At 46.6% G+C, this 18,324-nt stretch overlaps 1 protein-coding gene across 12 annotated transcripts in view; it reads right to left on the reverse strand.

Annotated features, from left to right (window-relative positions):
* Eri3 (ERI1 exoribonuclease family member 3) overlaps window positions 1-18,324 on the reverse strand; it is a 136,325-nt gene that overhangs the window by 85,688 nt on the left and 32,313 nt on the right. For all 12 annotated transcript variants that reach the window (XM_029569529.1, XM_029569528.1, XM_029569531.1 and 9 more), the window contains 3 exons: window positions 16,444-16,560; window positions 10,407-10,466; window positions 6,449-6,540 (listed from right to left, as the gene is read on the reverse strand). In XM_029569529.1, the coding sequence (XP_029425389.1) occupies window positions 6,449-6,540; window positions 10,407-10,466; window positions 16,444-16,560 (269 nt within the window). The remainder of the gene's footprint in view (window positions 1-6,448; window positions 6,541-10,406; window positions 10,467-16,443; window positions 16,561-18,324) is intronic.

The raw sequence follows: 18,324 nt of genomic DNA on the forward strand, positions 1-18,324 counted from the left end.
TTTTTTAAGGTTAAAAACTCATCAATTTTATGTCTCACAGGGTTTATACTGAGTTCAATATTGTAGAACTTTATTAATTCAACTGTGAACCTAGAAACTTACAGCCACTTGTGAAAGAGATGGACTCTTGCTCTGGAGTGTGTTACTGAATATGTTAATGCCGTAATGAAATGCTTCTTCTAATCACGTACTTATTAAAAATGAAAAAAAATGATTAAAAAAAAGAATTTATTTGATAGGACTATGCTAAGAATTAAATGGCAAAGCATGGAAGCAGCCCAAGAAGATTCCTGGTATGTAATAAGTACTCCGTAAACAATGACTAACTACTCTCAGCTATTAACTCTTCCAGGAGCCCCATCCCCCATCCCAGAGGCACAAATCTCTCAGACAGAGTACTTCACATGGTACCCAGGACCAAGCTCTTCCTCCCTGGTCCAGCACCCAACGCAACAACCCAGCATTCTTCCAGAGCAGGGATTCTACAGGACCAACTACTCAGTTGTCTTTCATTCAACAAATAACTGGGCTAAGCGGTATAGCTCAATGGTAGAATGTGTGCTTAGCATATGTAAGGTCCTAGATACAATAGCTGGTACACACACACACACACACACCAACAAATATCTACTGAACAACTATGAACAACAATGCTGAGCCCTGTCTAAGGATTACAGTAGTGCTCACAATCTAGTAAGAGAAACAGACAAGTAATGGCATCTGCAGTATACCTTCATGTAAGAATAAGTAAAAAGGTTCCAGAACATGAAGGAAGGAACCTGGAGAAAGGTGTTGACATGTGGCCAGCAGAGAAGCTGCATGGGTGGAAGGGTGCAAAGTTCCATGGGGTGAGGGTACAGAAGTAAGCAAGTAACGCCTCAATAGTGTGAACTTGACCTTGGGGGCAGGGGTGAGCCCTGACAAGGAGGAAGCAGAGGTATAACTGGGAGACGTTCTAGAAGCAGCAGATTGGAGTCAAAGAGGAGTTAGAATATAGTCACCTTAACAAAGGCAATCAATGGTTGTGGGAACAGAAAAGGGAATTTGATGGAGAAACCTTTTCCCAGTTGTAATCAAGAGGATTTGGCTATTAACTGGCTGTGGCTGGCAAAGGATGGTTCTCAGGTTTCTGACAGGGCAGCTGAGTGATGGTACCAGGCATTAACGGAAAGAGTGTTGCAGAGAAAGTAAGGGCAGACCTCTGCAGGACCTCTGGAGATCTAAGAGGCAGCAGGTTATGGGCCTTAGAGTTCAAGTAGCAGATGCATCAGATTTCTTTCTCCAGCAGGATCATGTTGGTTCTAACTTCTTATTTAGAAAAAAAAAAAAGACTGGGGGCCGGAAAGATGGCTCAGTGGTTAAGAGGACCCACATGGCGGCTAACAACTCTCTGTAACTCCAATTCCAGGAGATCTGATGCCTTCTTCTGACCTCCACGGGCACTGCATGACATGGGTGCACTTACACACAAGCAAACACACTCATACACATAAAAATAATAAATTAAAGAAAAACGGAAAGAAAAAAAGATTGGAAGGCCTCAGCATATAGACAGCCAAAGCTCTAGCAAAAGACAAAATTACTCAGTGAGAGCAAAAACAGGGAGCAGGTGTGGTGGAGCACACCTTTAATCCTAGCACTTGGGAAGCAGAGGTAGGTAGATCTCTGTTGGGTTTGAGATCAGCCTGGTCTACATGGAGAGTTCTAGGCTGGCCAGGGATACATAGAGAGACCCTGTCTCAAAAAATAAATAAGTAAAATTAAATAATAAAGCAAAAGACAGTCAAGGCAGGGATCAAAGCAACCTCAATATTTTTTTAAAACCTTTTCTATTTGTTTTATTTTTTATGTGTATGAGTGTTATGCCTACATGTAAGTGGACCCGTGTCATGCACTGCCTGCTTAGAACAGAAGAGAGCACTGGATGCCCCCTGAAACAAGTTACGGATGGTTGTTAGCCACCATATGGGTTCTGGGATTCAAACCCAGACCTTCTGCAAAAACAGCCAGTGCTCTTAACTGCTGAGCTATCTCTCCAGCCCCAATCTCAGTATTTTAGAAACACCAACAATAAAGAAAAAGGAGTAAATTTCAAATGACTAAGGAGGAGCCAAAGAAGCAAGAAGAGACAACATAAAGACTATTTCAATATGACCTGGAGGCTAGAGAGATGGCTCAGCAATTAAGAGCACTGGTTGCTCTTGCAGAGGACCTGGATTCAGTTCTCAGCACACACATGGCAGCTAACAACTGTCCATAACTCCAGTTCTAGGGGATCCTACGCCATCTTCTGACCTCTGCAGGTACTGCACACATGGGTACACTGATAACACACAGGCCCAACACTTGTACACATAAAATAAAAATAAATTCTAAAATATTTTTTAAAAAGATGATGATGCCGGGTGTGGTGGCGCACACCTTTGATCCTAGCACTTGGGAGGCAGAAGCAGGCGGATCTCTGTGAGTTCCAGGCTAGCCTGGTCTACATAGTGAGTTCCAGGCCAGCTGGGGCTACAGGGAGACCCTGTCTCAAAAAGACCAAAAAAAAAAAAAAAAAAAAAGGATGATGATGAGTTGGCTAACTCTGCTGAATGAGTCAAGAGGGCCCAGCCCGACCCAGCACCCTCAGAAGAGCCACTGCCCCACAGTGCTCTCTAGGTATACAGGTATACAGGCCTACAGCTGTGTCACTTCACTCCAGGTACCGGGAGCCTACGCTTCAACTTGACTACAGTCCAGTGCACATGCCCCATACCAGAAGTGAGCAGCAAACACTGGGCAAGGGCCTTTTCCTCCCCAGACTTTCTAAAACCTCAAGTGCTCCAGTCTACCCCTGTAGTGGACACACACAAAATGTAGCATGCACACCTCCAGAAGTCATGGAAAGTCATGGAAAGAACTGAAGTTCAAGGCCAGCCCTGCACTTACATGCAGCAAGCCCCAGGCCCTCCTGTACCCAAGAATGTGCTCTATTATCCAAAAGGGCCTCTGCAGATTACACCTAGGACCTGAGGACTCCCTCTGGCCAGCTTTGCCTCCAGTATTGCCCTCTCATTCGCTTCTCTTCTCAGACTGAAGGCCTGCCCAGAAAGCCTCTGGACTAAGTTTTCAGCCATACCATGCTGTTCAGCTGGTGAACCTGGAGCTTCAAGCCACAGGCTAAACCCAAGCTCCTCAATGGCCACCCCCTCAGGTCTCACTCCTCACTCTCCACTAGACCATCTGCCTATCAGCCAAGGATAGAGCCCTTTCAAGAGACTCTCCTTAGCTGCATAAGCAGAGACACAACAAAAACCCTATAGGGAGCTCCAAGAAATAATAGGTAAGATGAAGGAGTGGTCAGCCAGAGAGGGAAGGATATGATTAGGGGCCAAACCCAAATCAAGTATCTTTTTTCTTTAAAAAGTTTAGAGGAAAAATTGAATCCAGGCATGGTGGCACACATCTTTTATCCCAGTACTCAGGAGGCAGATGCAGGCAGATTTCTGTGAGATTGAGGCCAGCTTGGTCTGCATAGCAAGTTCCAGGCCAGATGGAGCTGCAGAAAAACCCTGTCTCAAAAAAAAAAAAAAAAAAAAAAAAAAAAGAATGAAGGAAGGAAGGAAGAGAGAGTTGAATCCACACCCACTAAACTAAGATTCACCTTAGCAGGACCCTGAGGCTTTAGCATCAAGCCCAAAAAAGCCAGAGAGAGTATCAGCTCATCTGCCTTTGTTAAAAGATGGACACAAAATGATTTGGTCAGGACAGGAGCAGATCTCTTTGCTCCTGAGGGATTTCTACTGCCACTTCAGTTCCCATTTCTCAGTGCTGCACTTATCAGGCCTTTCCAACAGCACTGATGCTTTGAGGGTTGGGGGTAAGGACAGCAAGAAGGAGCCACAGCTTCCAGAAACTAGAGTGTGAAATGAAAACATTTGCTGAATTCTTTAGACTTAGTTAAATCTGGAAATGGATGTCAAAATACGAAGTCAGACACATACTAACAAGTTTGCGTGTCACTTTAACACACCCTTGTCAAGCTCAGCAGCAGCCTTTGCCAGGCACAAAGACGGGGTGGCTCTACCGAGAAGCACTGATGAGCCTTTATGGAGGCTCCAGAACACTGATAAGCAGTGCACAGTCACGCCGCACTACTTACCTTTCCTCTCTGGCTGTTTTTATTTTGTTACACATTGAATTAAGAGCCTTCCCAGCAGTTAAGCACAGTCCTGCTTCCAGAAGGCAGTCACAGGCCCTCCTCCCCTGACCCTGCCACCTGGCAGCTGCTACAACAGCACATCCTTCTCCAGAGGCCCCTGTCTTCCCCACCAAGCCCAAACCAGCAATCTTAGAATTTGTTGAACCTTGGGGTGTTTTGCTTTGTTTTGTTTGTTTGCTTCATTTATAAAAGGGAGACATCATCTTGTACCAGACAGTGGATAGGACCAAATGAGGCAAGCTGCATGCTCACTATACCCTTAGACATGCTTAGACTCCACAAGTCAATCCAGCTTCTCCATCACATCTCTTTTGGTGAAGATGCAGATCAGCATCCTGAGTCACCACCTGTCCTGAACCAGAGTAGAGGGCCCAAGGGCTAGACCAGTGCTGCAGGCCACAACAGGCTCCATCCAAGGAAGACATCACCCTCTGAAATTGCCTCTCTATCTCAGGCAACTCCAAACTAAGAAAGTACATGGTCTCCAGCCCCACCATGTCAAGTTTTCTGTATACATTATTCACAGTTAGCAGAATATCCAGAAACACGGGCACTGGGAAGATAAAAATGCCTGGGGAAAACAATGGAAGAGAGTCCTGGAAGAACTGGGCCCCTGGACCAGGCCACATGCACCCCAGAATCTGGGTATCAGTCTGTACCTGCCATGCCTGACCTGCTTCTCCTGGGCTGTGCAGAGCCCTACTAGGTAAGACCCTCTGGGCTTCAAGCTATACAGAATACAAACATAGGATCAGCCTTCCTGGGCTGGGGATGTAGCTCAGTTAGTAGTAGAGTGCTTGCCTAGTATGCACGAAGGCCAGGGTCTGGTCACCAGCACCACATAAACCAGGCATGGTGGTACACACTTGTAATCCCAGGATTTGGGAAGGGAAGGCATCTAAGTCATTCTAAGTCATCCTTGGCTACACAGTGAGTTAAAGGCCAGTTGAGTTAGTAATATATAAGACCCTGTCTTAAAACCAACAATAAAAAAGTCCAAAGAACGACCTTCCCCTTTCAGCTTTTCCATGGACACCTCTGAATCACCTCTGATTCTAGATCTACTTCCAGATCTAGCCTACATAATTACCCTGTCATCTGGGGGGATGGAGACCCTCTGGAGCAAACCTAGAGATGTACAACCAGTGTGTGTACAGAGCCTAAAGGGAGGGGCAGATGAAGTGCTTGTGTGCTTATGTTTTCAGGAGATCGTTCTTTCTGACTCCTCTACAGAGCTAAGGTTCAATAGCAGGCTTGACACCTACCTGGGGGCCTAAGCTCACCTCGATGCCCAGTGTCCAAAAGACATACAATGGACCTTGGTGAGAAGATATTAGCTGATTTGGCAGGAATGGCCACTCTGAGCCATTACTCCTCAACCTCACAAATACCCACCTTATGCTCAAAAGCTTAACTGTGCACACGCGTGCGCGCGCACACACACACACAATTCCTGCTGTTGCTTCAGTCACAAATAACACAGTAGTATTGATTTTATCAATCCTCAGCAAACAGTGCCCTCACCACCTCCACACCCTTTAGTTCCCAAGGGCCATCTGAAGCCAGGTACTCAGGACAGACAAGATGCAGCAGTACCAACCTAGCAAAGGAACCTGTTCTGTATTTCACAACCAGGCAGCATCAGGAAACAAAGGAGAAAAAGGACTGAGGACAAAGGAGGAGAGGGGGGTAGATGACTTGGGCAGCTTCCTAGAAGCAACCCTCCCTCATCTTACCACCAGGCTCTCAACTGGGTAAACCAGGGTCTTGCACGTCAGTTAAGGGAAGATACCCTGAAACCAAGTTGCTGGGTTTAAGTCCTGGTTGTGTGGCCCTGGGCAATTTACTTAACTTCTCTGTGCCTTTATTTCTTCAGCCATGAAACAGAAATAAGAACAGTACCTTCTTCATAGGATTGGTAAATGAATTCCTATTTCTACAGCACTTCAAACAGTAAATACTATGTATTCCCTTTAAAAGATATTTTTTCAAGACCCTCTTTAATGTCTTCCTGCCAGGTCAATAACATGTAGGCCAGCAATTAGAAGGGCTGTTAGAGTAGTGAGATTTGTCAAAGCCATGAAAGCTCAACAATAGCAGTTCGAGCAGGGGGCCTGACTTGTCCCCGCCCTGTTCCAGAGACCCAGGAGTCCCTGCTGCCCAGGAACAAGGGGTATGCTGAAAGACAAGGCCTAGTCCCTCAGATGCCAAGCCCTGCAGCAAATGAGCCCTCTGCATACTCACATGACTTTCAAGTCCCAGTCTCCACAGGTGACAAAAATTGACTTGACGTTTGGATCTAGGAGGCCTTCCTTTGCCATCCACTCATCGACCCTCTGGAAAGTATACAAGAACAGATAAGATTTTCCTTTTCTTCCCTGCATCTGTGAATAGCCCAACGGTGAACCGTAGCTAAGCTGCTTGTAATCAGAGCAGGAATGGTAATCTCAGCCAGTTGCTGCTGTGCTCTGGGCTCTCAGCCTTAGCTCAGATCTAGAGAGGTTCTTGGAGGATGCTCCCTTTGGGAAAATCCCATGTGTAGTGGGAAAAAGAGCACTCCTCCTACCCATGGTCTGGCAGTGTGCCCCAGACGCCAGCAGGGTAGGCCAAACATCTTTGTGTGACCTGGTCGTTCTTTCTCATCCAAGTCTTCAATCATTCCAAACTTCCAGCAAACGCTTACTAACTGCATTTACAAACCTGGTTATTCACCACGTGAAGGTAGAGATACTTTCCCTTTAGAGGAGTTTCACTGATAGGCTGGAGTCTCTGCTGGTTTTACTATTTGCACTCACAATGGAGTACAAACATGAAACTCAGTATATAACAAGAGAATTACCATAAAGAATTCATGAAGGACTGCCTATTTTTCAGAAGATCCCAGTCAGTGGGGAGGGAGTGTGGCCAATCATACCATGGCTTCTATCCACACAGAGGGATTATTTTTTAAGTCTCTATCACATAGTAGTTAAAAATACAGGATTGAAAGTCAGGCACATCTGGGTTCCGACCCTTGGCTCTTCCTTATCCTGGGTGCGTTGTTGAAGGGGAAGTCATTTAAAAGTCACTTAACACCTCTGAACCTCAGTTTCCTTCATCTGTAAAGCAGGGGAGGATGGCAATTCTTACAGAGTTACTCTGAGAATTAAATGTGATAACATGTCAAGTGCTTCTCCACAATAGACAGCAAGCTGAAAGGGGAGAAACGCAGACTGCAGTAAAGCAATACAACAGTGTGGGATGAAGAAGTGACTGGACTGCTGTAGGACCAAGAGGAAGGAGCGCTGCCGTAAGTACAGACACGTGAAATAACTGTGTGCTCAGTGTTGGTTAATGTCTGCCTTCCCTAGCAGACTGCAAGCATGAATGCAGGGGTTTTGCTTTGTTTACTGCCCTAATGCTGAACCCAGCACAGGGTCTATTAGGTATCAATTTGTTGTCAGGTATGATGGCGCACACCTGTAACCCCAACATTTGGGAGGCTAAGATATGAGGACCACAAGTTCGAGGACAGTCTGGGAGTCTATATGGGAGTTCAAAACCATCCTGAGCTATATAGCAGACCCTGCCTCAAACCAACAACTGAAGAAAAGACACCCAATGACTGAACACGTGAATATTTAGTGAGAGCCAAGTCCACAGTGAGAAAATGCTGGTGGTCTAGCTAGACTAGACTACAGCAGTAATGGAAAGCCCACCAAGCAGGGGTAGCTAGCTCCCCAGGTACTTCTAAGATAATGGAGGCCTGGCTAATAATAAGGCCAAAGATCCACTCTAGCTCCACAGCTACATCAGGCCAATATCCACAATGTCAGAGTTGCTCCCTGGTGCAGACCACGTGGTCTCTAAGCCTCACAGTATACATCTATGCCCAAGAATTTTTCTCAGCTTAGGAACCTCCCAAGTAGTATATCTAGGCATTCCACTGCTGAATGTTGTCTCCCTTGGCCCTCTGGCTCAATTCTTTATCCACATGTGCACACATGTGGCCTGGAAGACACTATGTAGACCAGGCTGACCTTGAACTCACAGAGATCCGCCTGCCTCTGCCTCCTGAGTGCTGGGATTAAAGGCGTGTGCCACCATGCCCAGCTCACCATCACATCTTTTACCTAAGGTCATCTAAAAAAACAAGTCAGATTTTACACAAGAAAAGAGGCAGGGTCATGCTAGGGCTCCCTAAATCTACATAACCCTGTTTCAGCTGGCTGGCTCTATCCTCAAGTATTTCACATGCTAAAGGGGATCCCCAACCCTCTAACTCACATTGGGAGAATGTACAGTGGGAAAAGTTTGCAGGACAGAGTTAGACTGTCAGAAGGACACACCCAGCATGATCATGCCTTTGAACAGAGAGGCACTGAACACTCCATTCTATGGTAGATACTCAGTGGGCATCTTTTACTGTGAGCCTGTCCAGGAAATCAGGCCTACTCCCTGCCCTAACCCGCTCTGCCTAAATGAAGAGAGGCTTAGAGGAACCACAAGACAACCCCAGTCTGCTGTGCCAGTCCTTCCTGTTACTGGCAGTATAGTGAACCTAGCCTGAGCTCTACTCAGAATAAATGAGTCAGGCAAGATTCTTGCCAACTGCTTGCTCTGGACCTTGGCTAGAACAAGATATTTGCTCTTTAGCTCTATAACCAACTCAGGACTAATGGGCCTAGTATGATGTCCTTGTGCTCCCAGAAACTCTCTACTTAGGTAGATGCCAGTAATTTTCCCTTCTCACCCACAAAGTATCAGAAGTGGATGACACTCAGACTGTCCTAAGCCCTGCTGGCTTGGGCTTGGCAGGAAGGTGCCTTCTGAAGGCCCCATCTTCCCTCAACTGGGGCCATTACTTTAATGGCTTTGGTTTGGTGCTGACCCAGAACAAACATTCTGCTAGGACCCCAGCCACAGACATTTCCTGGGAAAAGCTGCCAGTTCTCTGTCCTCCCTTGAGGCCAGGCTCTGGCTGGGGATGCTGCTGGCAAAGAGCTGTGCCCAGGGAGCTCCCTCAGTCCTGCAGGGGACCTCCCCGAAAAGTGGAGCAGGAGGCAACCAGAAGTCACCTTATCTCCTGCCATCAACTGCACCCTGACCCGACTGAGCCGACGTGCCTGGACCTCTATACTGCAGGGACAGAGGGTACTCACTACCACAGAGGTATGCCTAAGCCTGGCTCTCAGACTTATCCTATCCCGATGGGCCCAGGAGAGGCCCAGCATGTTAGGGCCACATCTCTCACTCTATCTCCTGGAAGCATTCCTGGCTAAAGGGAGTTGTCTCATCTCCAAGCTACAACCCACTTCCTTGAGGATGTCACCTCCCATGCAGAGGTGCCTTGCTATTCCTCCTGTGTACGGATAAGGTCCAAGCTTTGGATTTTCGGGTCTTAAAAACAAATAAACACCTAATGAAATCCATAAGCTTGTTCTGTCTGCCCTCTTCTACAGAGCAGGACTGAAAGGAGATGCTGTTCGCCCCAGAAAACCCTGAGGCTGCAGGGGTGGGAAAAGGGCTGAGGCAACCACAGCTTCTTCCTTATTCCCATGGGCCACAGCACAGGAAGCACCGTCTTAACCTTTTCCAGCTCCCTGAGGAGAACATTCGAGAAGTGTGGTCTCTGCCAAGGGTTCTAAAGTCTTTAATTTGATTTCCCTCACATAGACAATTGTAATTATTCTGATTAGGAATCATTACCAGCGCAGCCTCCGCACCCGACAGGCACAAGGCATCCTATGGCAAGCTGCAGTGGGGCAGGCAGCCTGCCGCTGCCCCTGGAGGAGCTGACAGCAAACAAAAGCCATCGATGGGGAGTTCTGGGTGAGTTAATGAAGTGCTCACATGCCAAGAGAAGCCAACATCAAAGCTAAACAAAAATACCTCTAGTCCCTGGGGCTAATCTTGCAAGGCTCACAGTTCCCCTGCCCCAGCCCACCCAGCACAGGCCTCAGCCGCCAGCCCAGAGCCACAGGCCAGGCGAGGTGGGGGTGGTGGCTCTCGGACATCTTGTCAGTAACCCTGATGGGAACAGCTGGAGATGACAGATCAATGGTTCAATACTCTCAACAGCATGTCACTGATGTGACAGCAAATGTTATTCTAATCAAGCCATAATCATAGTCAAATTATACATCTACATTCTCAGGAGGGGAGGGAGAGAAAGGCTGCAGGAAAGGGTCAGGGGTCGGAAATTAAAGGTCATTCAACCTACCTCCAGCACTTGCTGCAGGCTTGGCTGGCCATCCACCATGGCTTGAATAATCCCGGTGAGCTGAAAGCAAAGAAAAACAGCCTTTGGGTGGGAAACCCAGGTGCATGGACTCATGCTGGACCAGTCCTTTTCTTCTCTCATCCTCCTCCTCCTGTTAAGGTTGTGGCATGGCTGCTTCAAGCTCACAGCTAGGCTAGGAGCCTTGGGAATAATGTCCCAGGATGCTGAGTGAGCATCTCCCACTGATACCACTCAAGCCTGGCCTGAATGCACGTTAACCACAGGGTGGGTTCCATACTTGTTTCAGCTTTAAATTGAGAGAAAACTTTTTTTTTTTTTTTTTTTAATTTCACATGTCTCTTGTATTCAACAGGCCCAGTAAGTTCCTACAAATTAGTCTAAGGCACATTTGACTCTAGCGTCACAGAAGTTCCTGTGGAGCCTGATGAGTGCCTGTTCCAGCCAGGCACATTTGGTTCCAAGTCTCCCCTCCTGAACCTTGTATACATCCAGCACTTGTCCCACCACACTCTCCACAGCCCCGGGGAAGCCCCATGGGCACCTGCATACCTCAGCCCTCAATACCACCTAGCCAAGCTACCTGTGAGCAATGGGGAAACCAGGAGGAAATGTAGTAATATACAGAATCTGACCCTGGGACCAACTCTCCGGCCTAGGAATACCTTCAAGCAGGCTTGTTGTACTGCTTTGTTTAGTTTCGAAGTAAAAACATCCCTTAAGCACAGAGTAGGCACAGATCTCCTACCAGTATCTGAGGCATGAGGCCCTGTCCTGGACACAAGCTAGAAGTCATCATGTGTCCCCGGCTGTTCCCAGAGTAGCATATCAAGTTTGCTTGGAAACAACTTTTTTATTGAAGTGGGGGGAAGGGGCTTAAAACTCCAATTAAACTATAATTACATTTAATGAATACCAAATACCCAAGTTACAGAAAGTGCAGCTCTAAGAGGGAAGGTTATTTTCTCACAGCGACTTACATGGAATGGTAATACACACCTTTTAGGGAAGAAATTTTCATTTTAAGAACGCTGAGTTCCTCTAGGTGGGTTTCTGTAGTTCATCAAGTCATTATTAGGTGGTATTTTAAGGAAGTGTAAGGACACAGCCACTCTATTTTATATTCCAGAAACTGTTTTTATATTAATCTGTATTTTAATTGGGTAACAGCTGCTGCCTACAGACTTCCCATGGTCTAAAAGGAAAATAAATTAGAAAGATTAACTACACTGTTGTTTCGCAAGGCTTTAACCCACAGCATGCCCACCCGGCTGGCACCTCCACACCCTTTCCTTGCTTGGGAGACCAAAAAACTGCCCAGCAGAGGGAGGGCCTGAGTCAAAGACAAAAAAAAAAAAGACTAGCTGCTGACAGGGAGGGAGAGCGGAAGGGTGGCTGGAGGCTTTCTTGGAGAGCAGAGTGCTCACTCGCTCTCCTAGCAGTGGAGCACAGGGCCCAGGAAAGCAGGGACCCTGCAGGAACATCAAAGTCTTGCCTTCATCTAAGCAATCTGCCTTCCTCTAAGCAGTACCTGCCCTATGCCCACTCCAGAGCCAGAGCCTGTTCGTGTACACAGCCACGCCCAGAGAAGCCAGGCAGCCACCCTATATTTTCTCTCAAGTACACAGGGACCAAAGAGGCAGGAACAAGATTGTTCCCAACTCCGGCAGCGTCCAGCTTCTAGATGACTGATGGACACCCAGGCACTACAGCTGCACAGTATGGCCGAGTTTCCCTGCTAAGTTCTTTCAGGGTGGAGAGCTAGGCAAGGGTCAAGGCTATGGTGGAAAAGGCCTATAGTCACACAAAACTCCAGGGTCCAAATGTCAGTCTACATCTAGTATGAGTTCCCGGGACAAGGTCAGGCCCACTTCTCTTGGCTCCAACCAAGGGTAAATTAGATGAGCTGAACACTAAAGGGCTTTTGAAAAGTCTTACATGTACAGCCAAAGGCACAGAGCCAAGAACCTTCTCTTGTCTCAGATAGGACTTAGGTAAGCATCCATGTATCCCATAAGAATCTGCCCTGCCCCTGGGAAAATCAGATGTGGGTAAGACACTTACTATACTATATAGCTTATGTGCCTAGCACGTACAAGGCCCTGGGTTTGATTCTCAGCACCAAAGGCAGAGAGGTAAACTAGACACAACCTTCTAAGGGAAGCCTCCTACTCCTTGTGGGGCTGAGGGAGTTCTTAGAGGGATAGATAGATCCCTCCAAAAATGAGCTACCAGTTCTGCCAATGTACTGGGTCAAGAGGAGTAAAACTGAGAAAAGTCCTGTACTTGATACTAACAACCTATACGTGGTGAGGGAAAGAAACACTCATACAATTAGTACTGGGAAGTTCTATCTTAGGCCTAATTTAAATACTTTGTGCTTCAGTTTTAAACTCATTCCCACTTGCATTAATACAAGTTTGTTAAAAGCATTCATATCCTCACAATGAAAGGTACTAGAGCAAAGCCAAGTGTTATTAAGCTGAGAACCAGGGCTCACAGGCTAAACAGGGCTCAGAGACCTTAACCACTTAAAGCAGGAGAGGTGAGAGGAAGAATTAATATGTGCTCTCCAGCTCCTTTCACTGAGGGATTACAGATTAACTCCCACTTCTCCAGATGGGGAGGCAGGGGTTGACCCTGACTGATAACATGGCTGGTTCCTGATGTCCACGGATGAGCTGGTTTCATGGTAAACACTAGCAACTTCAGGAAGCGGCCCAGGAAGCTCAGTGCCAAAGGCATGTCAGCAGCCAGCACTTTCTCCCTTCACAGTTTATCTCCAACACAATTGTATTCTGATACCAAGACAGTTTGTTGATTACATAACACTTGTCTCTGGTGTGCAATCTGATAATCAGACCCACTCTTTCTCCTCACACAAAGAGACCAATAAATCTCACTGTTTATAAGGACAGGTGCAAGACAAAGAAAGCCCTTTACTAGCATTTAGCAAAATGGGTATTTCTCTAGTTTTTTCATGACAACAACAACAAAAGACTACACATGGTCAGGGGCTATGTAACAGCCCAGATGCTGGAGAGCAAGCTCAAGAGCTGGGGCAGATTCTAGAGAGAACAGAGCAGTCTCCCCTCTCTGCTGGAGTCATGCTCAGGACAACCAACAGTCAATGAACTGAGGAAGCACCCTACGGGGCTAAGAGAGTCCTTACAGGCTATGGGGCTAAAGACCTGTTCAGGGAGAAGTCTTCTCCCCATGGTCCAGCACTCAGCCTGTCTCTCCCTATACAAGCATGTGCTCATGTATTTATTTGTGTGCAATATACTCACACGTGGAGTAGGGAAGGCAGGGGTTGGGGAGGGATGTTGTTTTTGTTTTTTGAGACAAGGTCTCATTCCATAGCCCACCCAGGGCTTGGTACCATAATGCCATAGCCTTGAACTCACTATGTTAGCCCAGACTAACTCCAATCATTCTGCTTCAGCCTCCCAGGTACAAGGATACTTAGCTCTTTGTTTGAGACAGGGTTTCATGTAATTCAGACAGGTATTGAACTCCTGATCCTCCTGTCTTTGCCTCAGAAGTACTGAGATTACAGGCACATGCCAGTGAACCTAGCCACACTAGGGATTTTAAGAACTTCTTGTGCATTTGAGAGAAAATCTGCCAGAGAAACTGCTTAGGTCCAATCTGGAGGTTTGGGACCATTGTTCACACTCACACTTACTAATGAGAGATTCTCTGGGTGGGTTAACTGCACCCCTATCCCAAAGGTAGCTACTGTCAGGGAAGGTGAGGCCATCCTGTGTCTGTGCTTCTCTCAGGGATCCAGTTCCAGATGGTATGGAGTCAGGACAACAGTGAGGTAATGTGAGGTTTTCCAAAGAGACTCTATTTATTCAAAAGGGCCAAGTCAAGGGCTGGTGAGATGGCTCAGCAGGTAAGGGCACTTGCTGTCAAGCCTGATGACCTGAGTTCAAGCCCTGGAATCCACATAGTGGAAGGACCTGATTCCCACAAGCTGTCTTCTGACTGTACATGCACCATGGCATGCGTGCCCTTTTCCACAAACAAATAAATGGATTTTTTTTTTCAACAGTATAGTGGCTTTAGGGGACACACAAATAACTCCTTGGCAACAGACCATCATTTATGGAGTGTACACAGTACTAGACCTAAATGATGGGGTAGAGATAGGTCAGATTTAGTTCTGCCCTTAAGGAACTAATATTCAAAAGGAGAGAGATTAAATAATCCAAGTATTATCTATCTCATCAATGCAATGTTGGGGTAAGCACAATTCAGGCTGGGTATCAGAAAAGGTGACCTTGAGTAGTTCTGAAATATAACAAGGAATAGGATTAGTGTACCAAACAGTGGGATTGTGGGGCAAGGTGGGAGATGGGGCAGGAACTAGGAGCATGGAGAGCATTGGGTTCTTAACCCAATGCCTACAACACAACCAGATCTTCACCCTCAGAACAGGCTGCACCACTAGGATCCCAACACTACTCTACTGCCCTCCAATTACAGATGCCCTTGAGTGAAACTGTCTAGAAGAAGAACATAGTCCTCATTATCTTATAAAGCAGCCATAGCAGCCCTGTGTTGGAAGATGCTCTTAGGGCGCCTCCTGTTCCGATGTTCTAGAGCAAGCACCCTCGCCTAAAGCTGGCTCTGGCAGCATTCTGTACCATTCTTGAACAAGCAGCAACCACTCCAAAACCCAGACCTGCTGCTCTGTGCCAGGCAGCCTGACCTCGCAGAGTGTGAAGAGAAGGAAAAGTGTTTAGGCCATGCCAGCCTAAACAGCCCCATCTCGCAGATGCTAAACTACTCAGGTTGATCTGGTTAGTACCTGGAAGGTAATAGGATATGATTTTCAGGCCATCGGGGGACTCAGGTAGCTGGCTGGTGTAGCCTTCTATTGTCAAAATGAACTTTCTGAAAGGGGCCACAAAACAAATTGGTCCCCCCCTCTGGTGGAATAGGTAATTTCCAAGGGAAAAAGAGGAAATGGTGGGGGGAGGTGAAAACCACTAGCTAGAACAAAAGGCTTAGGAAACTGGACACCTGGGTGGATGGATGCCGACCACCAAAGGCCCATCTGGGCTGGATGGCAAACACTGGCTACTAGTCCAGGAGCAACCCTGGAGACCTCACATCTGGGCTAAGTCAAACTGAGGCCCACTAAGCTGCCCATTGCATCAGGCAGGCCCTTCCCCAGCGTCTTCCATACCAAAGAGATGTTTAGGAATCCTTAAGAATTTCTCTTCCCCTATTTCACGCACATGTAGAAGGTCAGTCTCTAAATGAAGGCAGAGGCTCCAATATACCTTAGCTCCAAATTCAAGTTTTCCTTTCACCTCTGCTACCACATAGGCCTGAAAGGTGATTCCGCCAAAGACTGGATGGTGTGGCAAATCATGGGGGAAAGCAACCACAGAAGGCTTCTCCACACTGTCCCAGGAGTCAACACTCTCAGGGGTTCTTCCCTTCTGCTGATAGTGCTGCTAGGCCTCAAAATCTCAGTGAGCCCCAGTTCTGTAGTCTATAAAATGATGTAAGTATTAACATACAGACAAGGTGGCCAACTACAATTCTAACCTAGGGAAAGACACTTCAGCCTTGGCCAACCTGTCTTCTTTGTCCTTGGTGGCAGAGTCACACTTTGGGACTTCTTTACAGAAGGGCAGAGCAACCTTGCCAGGAAGCTAAGAAAGCCTGAATGTAACATTTCCTTCTAAGCCACTGAAATCTTCACCTCTTGCCCTACAGGAAATAGAACTGGAAAGAATTTGAGTCCCAGAAACTCCATGCTGCTCCTAGACTGACTCCAAGTATCTAGTTGCCAGGATAGGTGAGAACAAGGAGGGAGGGAGAATGTTGAGAAAGCTGAGGCAAACTGTACCAAACTGTTCCTGGTCCTCAGTGATGAGAGGAGTCACCAGTCACTCTGGGCTCAGAGAGCGCTTGTCTTAACCACTGACCACCTAGCTTTCCCTAAGCAGCCTGCATGAACCAACAATCCCAAAGCTCCTCTCCCAGCGGCCCTTACCTCTGTACAGAAGGGGGTAAGTTGTGGGTGGACTACAGGCTGGACATACATGTGAAAGGTAGACTCAATCTCCATGGTTCGGCCATTTAGCTTCAGGATGGGGAACTCAATGATTTCCTAGAATGCCAAAGACACAGAAGAGAAAGTAAGTTAATTGATCAATCATTTCAAATAACTCTTCTAAGTCAAGAAAAAATGAGTGCTGTGGCTCATTCCTCCTGCCAGTCCAAACCCAAGACTGGAAGAGGTGATACCAACACAGCCATAATCTATCCCTCAGACAATGAACAGCCTCCTCATCGTTTCTACGAAGAAGGAAGACAGTAGTACAATCTGTCTGCCTGTTTCCCTGACAGTTTTCTGGCAGAAGCCCATTCACTTGAGCCCTAAGAGAAAGGCCTTCCTATTCTTGCCCAGGCCACTGTCCTGGAAAGGGTCTGGATCTCCAGACAGAGACAAGCAACCATCAGAGCTATGTATCAATCTCCTCCTGTGAAGTTTAAAAATTGTCAGTGAGATCCTTCATTAGTTCTGAAAGGGAAAAAAAAAAAAAAAAAAAAAAAAAAAAAAAAAAAATAAAAAAAAAAAAACCCAAAGGGGAAACCAAAGAGGGGGAAAAAGAGAAAAAAAGTTAAAGCCAAAGGGGATACCAAAGAGAGGAGAAAAGAGAACACAAGTTAATAGGCACCAGTGTCTCCCACCTTTCCTTCAGGCACTACAAACTCCCCCCACCTCCCCCTCCCCGCCCAATCGCTTAGCCAGCCCTTCCCAGTCCACTGGAACGTAATAGAGGAGAAGGAGGAGGAGTGACAATTTGTTTGGTGTCTCTAAGATTAATTTGTCTCCGTTATTTAATAGAGATGCACAGCACCAAGGTCCTGGTGTGCAAACAGGCTTGCAGAGCACTGGCTGTGCAGCATGCTTCATACATCGCTCCTGGAAGGGAGGGACGCACCAGACTGGGGGGGGGGGCAGGAGAGAGCACACGCATCAGAGAGAAGAGGGAAACCAAGAGAGAATAAAAAAATATATTGCTTTTTAATATTCAAAAACAGTTTGCAAAATTTAATCAAAGCAGAGGAAAAGCTAACATTTTTACCACTTTGACATTTTTATTAGCGCTTTCATAAATTTTTAAAACATGAATGGAATTAGTTTACAACACATACACAAAAAAAGCTGCCCTGAAAACATCTGGAAGAGACAAATAGGAAATAATAAAAAAAATAAATAAAAGCAAAATCTTCCAAGTAAAATTAGCATGTGAAAAAAGCCTCTACTGCAGAGAAAGAGAGCTTTGGCCACACAGGACCCTCAGTCCCAGTGGCATACCTATTCCAGAACCCCCATTCTACACAGCACCCTTCCAGGACCACCAAAACCAAGGCAAACTGGTCCTCTGCAGAGACAGCCTGATGAAGCAACACAGTGCTGACCACCCCTGAACACAATCAGGGAATGAGTGGGTAGGAAAACAGGGTAATTGTCTTCTTGTCCCAAGGAAGACAATGTTCTCCCTGCAAAACACACCATTAATACTGGATTGGTTTTTTTGGGGTTTTTTGTTTTGTTTTGTTTTTTTTCCATCTTTTTGAGACAGGGTCTCCCTGTAGCCCCAGCTGTCCTGGAACTCACTATGTAGACCAGGCTGGCCTCGAATTCAAAAATACCTTCCTGCCTCTGCCTCCTGAGCAAAGGTGTACGCACCATGCCTGGCTGGACTGTTTTTTAAAAACATCTATTTCAATCCAATGCAGAATAGAAGGACTGAAAATCAAAACCAAATCAAGGCAGTTAGAATTCCTACAGAGAAATTCAAAGGCACTGGTTGCCTGTTGCCTGTAGTTGATTCCTAAAGATGGAAAGCTGATCGAAGCTTGC

Source organism: Nannospalax galili, unplaced genomic scaffold, assembly GCF_000622305.1.
Source record: "Nannospalax galili isolate Female #2095 unplaced genomic scaffold, S.galili_v1.0 scaffold1402, whole genome shotgun sequence".
NCBI classification, from domain to species: Eukaryota; Metazoa; Chordata; class Mammalia; order Rodentia; family Spalacidae; genus Nannospalax; species Nannospalax galili.